Source organism: Callionymus lyra, chromosome 17, assembly GCF_982586985.1.
Source record: "Callionymus lyra chromosome 17, fCalLyr1.hap1.1, whole genome shotgun sequence".
NCBI lineage: Eukaryota > Metazoa > Chordata > Actinopteri > Syngnathiformes > Callionymidae > Callionymus > Callionymus lyra.
The window spans coordinates 9,547,182-9,560,486 of NC_141834.1; the positions used below are offsets into that span (position 1 = coordinate 9,547,182).

The 13,305-nt window shown below is 37.4% G+C and overlaps 1 protein-coding gene across 2 annotated transcripts in view; it reads right to left on the reverse strand.

Annotated features, from left to right (window-relative positions):
* atad2b (ATPase family AAA domain containing 2B) overlaps positions 1-13,305 on the reverse strand; it is a 62,900-nt gene that overhangs the window by 24,585 nt on the left and 25,010 nt on the right. For both annotated transcript variants that reach the window (XM_087813061.1, XM_087813060.1), the window contains exons 23-24: positions 11,126-11,248; positions 9,914-10,033 (exon numbers count right to left, since the gene is read on the reverse strand). In XM_087813061.1, coding sequence (XP_087669187.1) covers positions 9,914-10,033; positions 11,126-11,248 — 243 coding nt within the window. The remainder of the gene's footprint in view (positions 1-9,913; positions 10,034-11,125; positions 11,249-13,305) is intronic.

Here is a 13,305-nt window from a genome sequence, read left to right on the forward strand (position 1 = left end):
TATCTTCCTTCATTGATTATTCTACATTCTGCTGACTTTGTGCTGTCAGTGGACTCGGTATCTGAAGTAAGATGCTGAAAAAGTGAAAGTCTGTCGCCATTTTAAATTCACTTTGGCCAGTGCTGCTATAAAATTGCTTACTTCTCACACTCATTTTTACCAAGTGTTCCTGCCATGATATCTTACTTGGGGGTTGATGGAAATCATCGACAGTCATGACTCATGGTGGGATAAAATCCTGACTTTTTGACAGACATCAATACATTCCCAAAGATATTCAATTAAAATACGCCTATTAGACTTTCTAATAAAGTGTTTCTTTAAGAAAACGGTATTATAACGTATTCACAGTATAAAGCACGAAGAGGAGAAACTCAACTGACATTAATAAACATTAACATTAATAAACAAATATAGAGGAAATTAAAATGTTGTGAATGTCGTGCTCAAGGATGATATTAAAGCTTGTGAAAGCAGTCAATCATTTAGTGGACGTGTGTGTTTGGAAAAACAACAAATAATGTCACATTCAAGATACACAAGGTCCAAGGAGGAAGACAGCCTGCAGAGTGCATCACAGGAAAACCTATAACAACATGTACTGCAGGCAAACATCTATCCGGCTTCTGCATCAAACATGGTCTAGCAAGGCTGTAAAACATGTTTTTTCAATGGGACGAAGAAAGAAAAAAAAAATCCATACTACTACGGTTGCTTGAATATTTATGGGTTGGGATTATACATAGTACAATTGGAATTTCACAGCGATAAACACATGATTTTATAGTCATCGTGCTTATTCTTACTATATACCACGGGATTTGGGGCTCCCTGGAGCAGCATGACGCTGTCAAACACACAAAAAACGCATAAAATATAATAAGAATTTATTGTTCACTTTCTTTTTATGACCCTCTTTAATTGATAAAAACAATGTAAGAAACAGAGAAATAAGACCAGAAATGAATAGAATGTGTTTGCAAAGTGACACTCACAGATAGCCATAGAATCTTGAAACGTTTATTTTACTAGCAAGAGTAAAAGGTGGAACATCGATGAATGTGGATGGAGATAATCCAAATTATCATTTGTATACAATAATCCTCATTTGTGAGGAGATTCTCATCCTATTCTGTATGCAATTCTTTCTCTAGGTAGAATTCATATGCAGATATTGGGACATCCATGCTATTTTCATCTTTAAAAGGTTCAGAAAATCAATTAAAAATGTACATTTTATTAGACTTTGCCGGTGCAAAAAGACTCCCCTATTTACAAGTGAGAACCAAGGGCCTGAAAAGGGTCTTGCTTGGGTCACATATCACTCACAGGGCAATGAAGCAAGCTCTTTAGGGAGGCAAAGGTGAGTAAGAATGGCAGCAAATGATTGGTCATATTCATCTCTTAAATAATGCATGAAAACTGCGTGAGCATGAACAGCCAACCATGGAGAGAAGATATTCTGGCAGCGAGGGGGAAGAAAAAAAGAAAAAGAAGAAGAAGCGGACAGAACCGAGCCACTTTGTAATAATTAAAAGTGCCCACAGGAATGATCACATGGCCAAAATAGTTTGAGATTTGTCATATCTACCTGCCAGTGAGGCAGGTCTTAATCCATATGCATGAACCATAAGCTTAGGAGAAAAACAGGTCAAAAAGTTTCCAATTTCGACAGAGAAAGTTAATGAATAAATTAAGCATCCCGGTTCTGGCATTCATAAGCAGTCAAGCCACATGCTAATTCTTGTTCGAATATGGTACTCATCAAAATCCCTTCTTTATTTTTTTTGTAACTGAAGTACTTTTGCCATAAGAAAGCAGTCTAGAAACACAATAGCAGATACTGAAAAAGCACATGCAGGGGTTTAAAAAAGGTACTTATTGGTTAATATCGTGTTTTAAGTTGAAATGGAAATGGTAAAATATGCCTTCTGTAAACAAAGTAAAACCAAGAATTTATATTTATTTGTGTCATACGAATCAATTATCTTATTATTATAGTTTTGGGATTTGCGTTAGCAATTAGGGATAAAAGTAGCTTTAGAAAATCCACAGCATATCGTATATACCACAAATATGCTCCACTTTTCTGCTAACATCAAATACATTGAAGTCTAAGAAAGAAGGGAGTCGGTGACAAAAAGGACATTCTTGTAGTGACATCATGTTGGATTTCTAGGTCAATAAAAAATGATCTGACATTTTTATAAAACGTCTGCATCAATAAATGATCACATCTTTCTCGTCGAAATGAAGGAGATAAGTCACCCGAGATAAGGTTCAATTGTCACTCCGTGACAATCCTCACATCTCCTCCTGTAGAGTTAACTCGAAACACGAACACCACATCAGAATTTAAAATCTAAATCAGACAGTTTAAGATTGAATCAGTGCATGGAGGCAAGAACGGGGCGATAAATGCTAGACGTATAGCAAAAATATTTTTGATGGAGTTCAACTGAGCCGCTGTTTAAACCACATTTCTTTAATACTGTAGTAACCTTCTTAGTAACTGCTTTAGTATTTTCAGATTTTTTTTTTTTCGATCAATACTATTCTTCTTAATGAATCCCTATCCTTGACTGAAGCGCCGTCTTTAAACTGACTGGAATAAGGTTTTCTCAATCTCCTTTTCATGTGGACAGATTAAATCGTCCACCAAAAAAAAAAAACGACGCCAATTCTCCATTAAAATTCCTGTTTATAAACCAGAAAGATTTCTTTTCTGAAGGATGAAATGAGCTGCAGGTTCAAGATCAGAAGTAATTCAACTCCGCTATAATTGCTAAAGTGATTGTGCCAGAAACCTTGCAAATAAAATGGAATTGTACGGCTATTTGCTGGAATAATCTTAAAGAATGAGCCCTTTATTTTTTTTCCGTGGATCGACATCTGGAACCGAGTCACAACTGATAACACCCAGAGTTGTCACGGTTTGCAGCAGGTGTGCCTCTCACCTGGCAGTGTAAAATCTGGTAGTGTTGCATTTGGACTGTAATATTTGATTCTGTTAATATATAATTGACACAACACATTCCTGGAAGCCATGTTTGTCAAGCTCAATCTGATTGGACAATTTTATTTATTACATTTTATGCTAGAAAATTAATCAATGAGCCGCTTTCTTCGAGTCGTAGGGCTATAGAATTTTATTGGATCAGCCAGCTGTCACATAAAACAGCCCATTTTCTCTAGCTCTGGATTAAATTACTGAGGTTTTCTGATTGCATCGACTTAAATGCGGGACAGCGAGTGATCAAAATTGCTCATTTCTGTTGGCCAACTTGAAAATAAACCTCGCCGACCCCATAAGATCCAATCTGCAGTTGATTGAAAACTGATGTTTACATGATTAAATATAGGAGGAAAAAAAAAAAGGAGATACATTCAGGCAAGTAAAGGATTTACAACTATATATTAAGGATGATTCACTATTATTTTTAATCCAATGCTTAAGCTCACCCTAAAGTATAATGTGCCACATCTGAATGTAAAAAACAGGAATGTAGTTCAGACTTTTAGAGGGCAGTAAGCCACATAAAATGTACCCAGGAAATTAATTCAGATCACAAACCCTTCAGGTGTACACACCATAAACTACCATCATTAATTTAGGGGATGGCACACTCAGCGCACCCTAATTGATAACCTTAAAATACACAAAGGTCTGACTTAAACACTACTGAGGAGTCATTTAACTGTCCTTGGCTCTCATGGAAACTCCTAATGATTTGGTAAGATGGGAAGAGGCAAGGCAATAGAAGGAGGGGGGGGGGGTAAAAAAAGCATCTAATCTCTGGCTTTAATGGAGATGTGGTGATTAGTCTGGATAAGTGCAATTTGAGAGGTAATTTAACGTTATTAGAAGAAGAAAAACAGCCAGCGCTCATTTGTACTCTTACGGTGGTCTAATGCGATTCATGTTGCTTAATGTGACTTCTCTGAAAAGGGTTTCTGATCATGGATGGATGAACAGATGTATGTGTAGTCAAAGTCAAGGATTTTTTTTACTTTCTTTCTTTTTTATCAACAATCCAATCCAAAAGCAAGCGATTTGAAGGTAATGATGGTAGAGACAAATGTATGTTTTTGAGGCAGAAGTAGAACCCCAAATATTTGAATAAATGTCCTTTAAATCAGGGGTCGGTCATCTATCGACTGGTCAGCATTATTTTCCACAGATCAAAACTCAGATAAAACCAACAAAAATAAAAAGAATTATGACGAGCCAAGAAAACCAAAACATTAAGTTCCTTGGGCGGTTTATCTGGAACAAGATGGTCCAATTTAAATTTGTGTTCTACTCATTTTCTCTGGTTTACAGGCCAACATGACTTTTGAGAAAATCTGGTATTTTTCAAAAGAAAGAAGCCTCCAGACAGTAATTATCAACACCACAGCATTTGTACAGTCCAAAAAAACAAAAGCTTCAGTCTGGTACTGGTTCATGTTCTTTAAATCAACCTGGTCTTCATCACAGTATACTTGATAAGCTAATGAGGCAGTCAATCTTTAAAATATAAACTGTATTTTATAATGAAGCTGCTCTTAACTGGGATGTCTTTGCATCTTGTAATCAAAGTCAGCCTTTTTCTATTCACCCCCCGTCTCACATCCTACGGCATCACATCTTGTAATCACGGAAAGAGCTCACAGGCGATCAACAGCACCCCTCAATCATTCCCTGCAAATATCTCCAGGCAGAAACTCATTTACAAGCATGTACATGTACCCGAGTTTGCAGACTTATAACAAGGAAACGACATTAAAAAGCTCGGTTGAATCAACGCGCGTTGGTTATGCGTAAACAGCCACTTCATACACAAGACGACATGATTCTTCAGGAGACAACGCTGATGACAGCTCATCTGCACTCTAACTCAATAAATAAGAGTCATCGAGGATGATTTTTACATTTATTTCACGCTTGGCGCAACAATGATCCAAGAGGCATCTGCCTCGGGAAAATGGCAGCATACACTCAGCATTTTTTCAAGGGCATTTAACGCCTGAGCCGGTCCAAACTCTTCTCGAGGTGGTACGATATGTGCTAATCTTCGTCTAATGGGCATCCTTTGCATATTTAAGGTAACATGATGTCGAGAAAAAACAAGATGGGGGTGATGTACGGGGTGTTTAAAAGCATTAAAAACAACATAAATGTATACGTCAAGGAAAGGAACAATGGCACATTTAGCAATACTTACGTTTTGGAGTCGCAAAATAACAATACTCGACATTAATACACAATAGTAAACCCTGTATACTATAGAGCAGGGCTGTCTAACTAAATCACTCAACTGCCAAAATCTTTTTGCCAATCCTAGTTTCTATTTTGCATTTTTATTCTTTGAAGCTCAAATATCTTAGTTTTCTCAGCATTTGTCCTTTTTGCACACAAAAATGTATTTACTTAAAGATCAGTTTAACTAGTATAGATAGCATCTGTATAGGTCACCAGATCACCATTAATATTAATCTGCTTTGATTTTGAAACAGGCCAGATAAAAGAACAGATTTTGCTCCCAGCGTATAAATTCAACACTTGCAAATTAAACGTTGCACAAATACCATGCTTATATCCCACAAGACATCACTTCCTCATTTAGCACCGAGACATCAAACGCATCCCACATTATCCGTGCATTCTCACCTTCTTCATTAAATAGAGAGGTGAGAACTTTGTTTTTTTTTAACCCTGCAACACCTTTAAATGTTTTATTATTGTTATTGTGCCAGCAAGGTTTCCAAAAAAGATTGACGTCAAGGCAGAGGTGTGGTTGATTTAATGGGCTGCAAGAACAAGGTGGGGGGGGGGAGACAGACAGCAGGGTTCTTCTACAAGAGCGTAGCCTGCCGGTTGTTGCCTTGGGCACACTATTGAGTGACAAGGACACATCATGAAACATCTTTATAATTTTTCCTTTTTTTTCCCCCCACCCCGCCCAAGTGAAACAATGGCAGTGTAATGGAGAGGAGCTTGTCATGCGAGTGAAAGCTTGTAATGATGAGCCGTCTTTTAAAGCTGCATTTGCATAGGCAGACCTTAGGATCTATTATTTAAGAGGAGCTCCATCTGCTTTATAAGCATTAGCAATTGTTCCAAAGCAATACATCTAAATGCATCTAGTGTTTGTTATCGAAGTGGTTGTAGTAGTTACTGTCAATTAACATGTCTTGTTCATCAAGTACATGTATGTTCTTCATTTGGTGTTTAGCCTAGCCAACTAGAAAATCACATAGACCTCAACCAAGCAAAAAGACATCTGGGCTTTTTTTGTTTTCACTGGGACTACAAAGACATCTGGATCACATGTGGGCTTTTTCCAGGCCCCCGTTAAATAGACTTGAACTACTTTCTGGATCAAGAACACCAGAACGTGACATAGCATTCAACCATCTGTACCTCGGCTCAACATTACTTCAATTGTATTTGGCGTACAGTTAAGGTTACTTTGCTAATTTACAGATCAAATACAGGATATGCTAGCTTAGCAAGTATTTTGCCTGATTTGATGTGGCCTCCTGAACTGTAATGGACATTATATGAATTTATAAATGCAGTACTTTAAAATGTAATAGTAAAAATTTAAATGCCACACAAGATGCTTTGATTTAAATGCCTGTCCATGCAGAAAAAAAATATCCATTTTGTGTTGAACTTATATTTTAAACTTCTGAGTAATATATAATTCTTGTTATGACTATACTTTGCTAACTTTCGTCTTTAACCGCATCAAATAAAGCCCTCCTTGGAAACATGTGGGTACCCCCTGGGCTATGCTAAATGCTTTGGAGCATAAGCTTTTAGACATTGAAATATCGGTTTTCATTTTCCTACTTAAACTTTTTTTTCCCATCTTAATTGAATTACTTTGCTTCGTATGGCAGATATTGCCAACTCTGCAGCTGCCCCTGAATCGTGTTCAGAAGTTCCCTGACAAGCCTTTTTTTTTTTTTTACAAATCAACCCCTTACATGCCAGTTCTTCCTACATCTCGCTGGCTGAAATCAGACCACACAATTCAGATGGAATTTCAAGCTAAATACCAGGGATTTGCATGTACTGGTTCAAAACCACAGACTGGCTCTGTGACTACCAAGCTAAGATTAACTCTGACAGCTGATACCAGGAGGGAAGACGTCATGACTGAACATAACAAACAGAATTCAATTATGAATGAATGGAAGGCACTGTGTTTGAACCGTATCCTTGTGGTTATGAACCACGGATGAACCCGAGCTGAGGCTAAGGTAATGGCTCTTGGGCTTTTCTGCTCGCAAGTGCCAAAGCAGCGGGAGGCCCATATCCAACAACCCATTTCTACGTGCAGCAGTGAGGTCTCTCTCCTGCCCATCTGTGATTGACCTGACAGTGTCTGTGCTGCCAAAACCATCTAGATTTCAGCGGCAGAGATTATTCATGGCCGCTGCTTTTTACACCTCATTTGAAAAAATATCTTTGGCCCTTAAATAGGCTTTTTTGAAAAGTTTCTTAAGGCTTCTAAACAGTGCATATCAACCCTGTCATTGCTCTCAGTTATATCTGAATGTCACGCAGGCAATTCTGGGCTCAGGGCAATCGGGCGACGTCCCAGATAAAAAGCCTGCAGATACCAAAACCACCTCCGGATACCGTCCACCTACCGGCGAGTAATCATCGGGGATAACTTTAACCTTCAAGTGTTCCATCCTTAAACAAAAAAAAAGAGAGACAAATCCATAAAATAGGAACGCTGCAGTCGAAATCCATCGATGGATCCGCTCAGTTTAGGTGCAGCTTTGTCAAAATGAAGCTTGTATCATATCTCTAGACGTGACACACTGATCAATTAGCTTAATAGCCGCCTTGCTGATGTGCTCCAGGTGAGAACTGGCTGTCTAAGTCACAAATTAGTCACCCAAGTTAGGCTAATTAATTAAGCCCCTGTTGGGGGCTGATAATGACTCTCTCAAGCACTTAATTGCTGGTCCATAACTGTGACATTTGCCTTGGTAGATAAAGAAAGCAGCTAAACACTCCAGGCCTAAAAGTCAAATTGATGTTGCCTAAGAGGTACAGGCCTCTTTTTCTAAACATGATTCTTTACGTCAACACATATATATTTTGTCATATTTTTTAACTAGTCCGTTTGGAAAGTTGATATTTTAAATCATACTTTATATATACACATCACGATACAGTCTTGACAAGAATGCAGGTGTCTTGACAAGAATGCCGATAAGATACGCAACACAATGAAGGGACAACGATAATATATAATGTGATAGTAGCAGGGATATATGTGTAGTATTGTCCGAGTACTTGACTTTGGTGTTGCAGAATTTACAGACCACATGACTCTTGATGAAGTCGTAACTGCTTTCATTCGTTTTCAAACCAAAATATGTCCAAACATCAGCTTTAAAAGCAGCTGGAGTCGACTGTATCCTCTCGTTCTCAGTCATCCCCGGAGGTAATTTAGCTCCCTGGGACATAATGACTGCTGCCATCTAACCACTGGACATTTAATTGTATGACAAAAATGTACAAATACTATGAATATTTGCCTAATTGTACCTTAATTGTAAATAAAATAACTAGATTATTTTATTTTGAACACACTTTATTGAAATATAAACCATAAAATCACCATATATGATTTGAATGTGAGAAATTAAATGATATATATATATCGATATATATATTGATCTTCTAATGACTCAAATGTATGGAGTATGAACAATAAAATGAGATGCTCGATCAGGAGATGATTCACAGAAACATAAAAATGAAAAAAAATATTAACAATAGTGTCACTCCTATATAAATGCAAGGACTATTATCATCTTATTGACCATACGTAAACACAAATAAACAGTATGTATGTATTCCATGTTCAAGTAACCATTTAAATATTTTAGACAACACTTTGTTATCCAAATTTAAACACAATTAATTATAAAATATATAACATATGTTTTTAAATAAAGCTATATTCAATCTTCAGGAAGGCGGCGACATGACTAGGCACAAAATACACAAAGCTTTGTCAGGCTTTGCAGAGAGTCAAGTAAAGTATTTCACATGATTTTAATCTGCTTACTGAATGTATTAACATCTTTGCCCTCCGACTGAAAGATAAATAGCTTGGAGATTTAGACAGAAAATGGCTTCCGTCTTAAGTCTTCATAGTAGCCAAAAGTGAACCTTATCTCTCAAGAGGGGACCATCTTCATCGGGAGAAGGAAAAGAGCTCTGTGGAAGTCTCTGGTCAACTCATATGAGACAGGCACCTCCCTGTGTTGGAAAGGTGAACTACATCTACCAAAAAGGTTGAAAGTATGAGTTTGATTGGTTTTTATTTAAAAGCTCGTCGTTTTTAAGCTTCTTCCGTTTCATAATCCATGCCTGATATTTGTTAGAATGTCTCTAGCTTGAATCCCAATTTAAAAAAGCAAAAAATAAATTCTAGTACAGCATTTTTCAAGCCTTTATCATCGAAGATACTCAAAATAATGACCCTTTAAACCCATATACCTTGCTCCCCCCTCCCCCTCGAAGAGGTTACATATGACTGCTTGGCCTCGTATTCATGTTCTATTCGGCAGGAAGAGACAGGCCAGGCTAATGATGCCGCTCAACGTGTCGCCTTCTCGGAGTTGAGTAATGAACGTATACATGCGCACACGTATAGAGGCAGGTGTGCCGTGTCGAGTTCACTGCATCTTTTCTAGTGATATAATAGAGCGCAGACGTTTCCTGTTGCAGCATATCTAGGAATGGAGAAGACGATAAACAAATGCCTCCTGTTGGGCCGAGAGAAGGAAATAAAAGGGGTGCATTCTGGGAGATTTCCAACACTTATTTGCCTAATTGTAACCAATATACAAATATTTTTTTCAAGTTAGGTGGTAAAATGAAGAGACTCACGTGGCGTGGTGCTTTGTTTGACCGTGACTTCGGTGGGTACACTTTTCTTGGACGGCTCCTCTCTTGGAATTTGAGGCTTTCTGATTTGCGGGGCGGTCGGCGGAGCTGGCGTCTGGTGATCTAAAGTTTAAAAAAATGAAGCAATCACACAAAGGAATTACGTGTCAAAAAACTATAAAACATAGTAAGCAGAAAAAAATGTTTACAGCACTTCAATCCCCAGGAAAATAAACTGTATTTTAAAATGTAAAAAAAATGCATGAATAAAGAGGCATCATTTTTAAATGAAGCGATATCCAACATTTCCACCGCTGTAATTTATCGTAGCTCTTTTCATCTCATCAAAGTGCGACTGGACGCCACAAAGACCGGCGCCCTAATTGATGGCTTTACGGCAGGAGCCTTGACTAAAGGATGAAATATTTACAGCCTCTGTATTCTTTCCCCTCCCGCGATTGACTTATACTCCTGCAATATTCATTTCGGCATCCTGTGCTTTTAGTCGCTAAAAGAAGGAATCAAAAGCAACAGCGACTTCAGAAGATTGCTTCGTCTTTGATAAGTTTTCCAGCCTGACACAGAGGAGTCAGGCCTGTGTGGCTCTAGACAGAAGTCGATAGACCCCTTAGGGGAGAGGCTGTGCATGGTGTAGATAGTGCAATGAAGAGAAATTTGCTCTTCTGTGTGGTCTTTTCAATACACCGGAGAGCTTGAAAGGAGTGTACACTAAAAGCAAACCCAAATTTAAAACTAAGCACTTACTCCAATCTCAGCTCAGCACTGTATTTTCACATTTCTGTACACCTACTAATCCGTATTTTCACGAGGCTTTGACAGTTTTGGTGTAGCTTTTCATCCAAATCGACTTTAGCAACACATTTAAATAGATACCCAAGGAACAAAAAGGTTAAGTAATTAGTAACAAACTTTAAGGCTGACACTAACTTTTTTTTATAAAAGCTATCAAGACTTTCAGGCATTCAAAGATATAATAAAAAGGTCAAATAAGAACCAGAAAATCTTAATTTAAATGTAAATTTATGAGTAACTTAAAAGGTCAGGTATGATACACCAACAAAAACATCACTTGTTCAACTTGGGATAAAAAAAAAAAAGGGTTTCTTATATTTGAAATACATATAATGTGGTTTTACTTTAATTTAAATGTATGTGGAAGTTAGTCACTGAAGTGGTGAATGTCGCCTTTCTTACCACGCTTCTTTCTTGCCTCCTTGATTTCTTCACACATACGATCAAACTCGGGATCCAGCTCGGCAGCAAATATTGCGTGGGCGGTGTCCTTGAAACTGCATGCTCGATGTCTGATCACCTTGTCTGGAGGGGCCAAAAGGAAAAAAGGTTACGCGAGATAAAACCATTGTTTATTAGATGATCATTTTTTCTCTCTACATGGATGATGGAACATCTTTGTTAACAGCAATATTCAAAAGGGCTTACCTTCAAATATTGAAATTGTGATGCTAAAAGCACAATCCCAATAAATTAAAAATAATCTTATTACTTGAGGTAGAAAAGAGAGGTCTTTTTAGTTGGCGTTTGCAAAGGTTTAGGAGATGAAAGAAAGGTGCGCTAATGCTCGCGCATCACACGGCTCTGCCTCATTAGCGCGGCAGACATTAGAGAAAATGAAACACTTGTAGAGAGAAACTTCACCATTAAACTTCAATGAGCACATTTATTGGGCGCGGGGACAGACTATGAAGAGAGGTATGTATAATATTAAAGTTCTGGGTTAATAGCTTCATCAGGACTTCTTATCGTTTGCCTTTTAATCTGACGTTCCACGAGTAGAACGGTGGAAATATTCAAACTAATCAAAATAAAGCTTGTTTCTATTCAAATAATGAACACAGGAGTTGACAACATTAGCAACAGTTGACATCTGCCTCCAAACACCGGTGCACAGGGAAGCAGACGTTTATTTGTAGCAACATAATTGCGAACAGGCACGAAGGATAAGCAAAAAAAAAAAAAAAAACACCAGCATGGAAAGTAGAACCTTTTTTTTTTTTTTCACCCCCCAAACATAATTGTGTCGACTCTATTCCCAAGGCCGGGCGCGGGATACGCCGACAGGAGGCTTCGTTATTCTTTTTTATTAAACTGCCTAATTGCATTTTCCCCTTTAGTGTATCGTTTGTGAAGCACGTATTTTAACAAATGGCCTCGGCCCCTGCTGCACGGACACAGATATGATTTATTCATTTGGACTGGCGGAAAACTGCTTTCCATTAGTATCAGCGTTTTATTCGAACAAAGGAAACGGCCAAACACAAGTTTGTTTTTTGGTTTCGCTAAATGGTCCAAGACAAATCTTAATATCCGACACTCTCAATGAGTACACTTGTGCTAATGCAAATTCAGATTGTTTAAAAATATCCACTGCAGAGTAGACGCTCATAATGTAATGTAATATTTACTTATTTTAACGTCTCTCCAATACCGGTAGTGGATATTAAGGGGGGCAAAAATGCAGACGAATAAATCTTTTGAATAAAAAGTATAATCATCATCAAACCTCTTCTAACCATGAGTAAGGTAATCAGCAGCATCTTCAGGTTTATCAGTAGTCGAATGACTCTTTCATTCTTTAATACCAGATCAATCTATCATAATAAATCAATCAATCAATAATAATGTGCCTATAATGTAATGTATTATAGCAGCTAGAGGACAATGAAGGCATTGCACGTTTGTTTTTATATTTTATACTACTCAAAGACCTCAGTGTTCTCTATTAAAGTAAAAACATGGTCTTTTTTAAAATGACTATTAATTAAAGTAAACTTAAGGATTTAAGCAACAAAAAGCTGAATGATGTGTATAAAAACCTCTGAAACACTTTCTCTAAAATACATTTTAAGTTGTGGTGTCAAACTTAATCACTCAAGGGGCCAAAATCCTTTAGCTAAGTGGTCCCCAGCCTCTCGTCCAGACGTTGGTACAAGTCTGTGAGGAATTTGTTGTGAGGGAGGCACAGAAATAAAAGATAATTAATATAGTCTTGTTCTATTGATTTTTACCATCTTAAAGGTGTTTTGTTTTGAAAAAAATACGGTATTTTCCTTCAAGTTACATTAGCGTGTGACTCTTGACACGTCAAGATGCTTGTTTCAGTCAAAATATAAACCCGTAATTAGTCGGAAAATGTTTGTTGGTCCGTTAATATAATGCCCACAATAAACTGGCCCATGGTGCACTAAAGTATTATTCTGATAGCTATATTACATTTTTATACTTGAAGGCTCAATACGTCCAAATATGATTTTTTTTCTTTTTCAAAAACATTCTTATCGAATTAATTTACGAATACTTATGTTTAACTTTTAATTAGAAGTCCCTTTGTTGCTTTTTTATAATGGTAAAAAAAT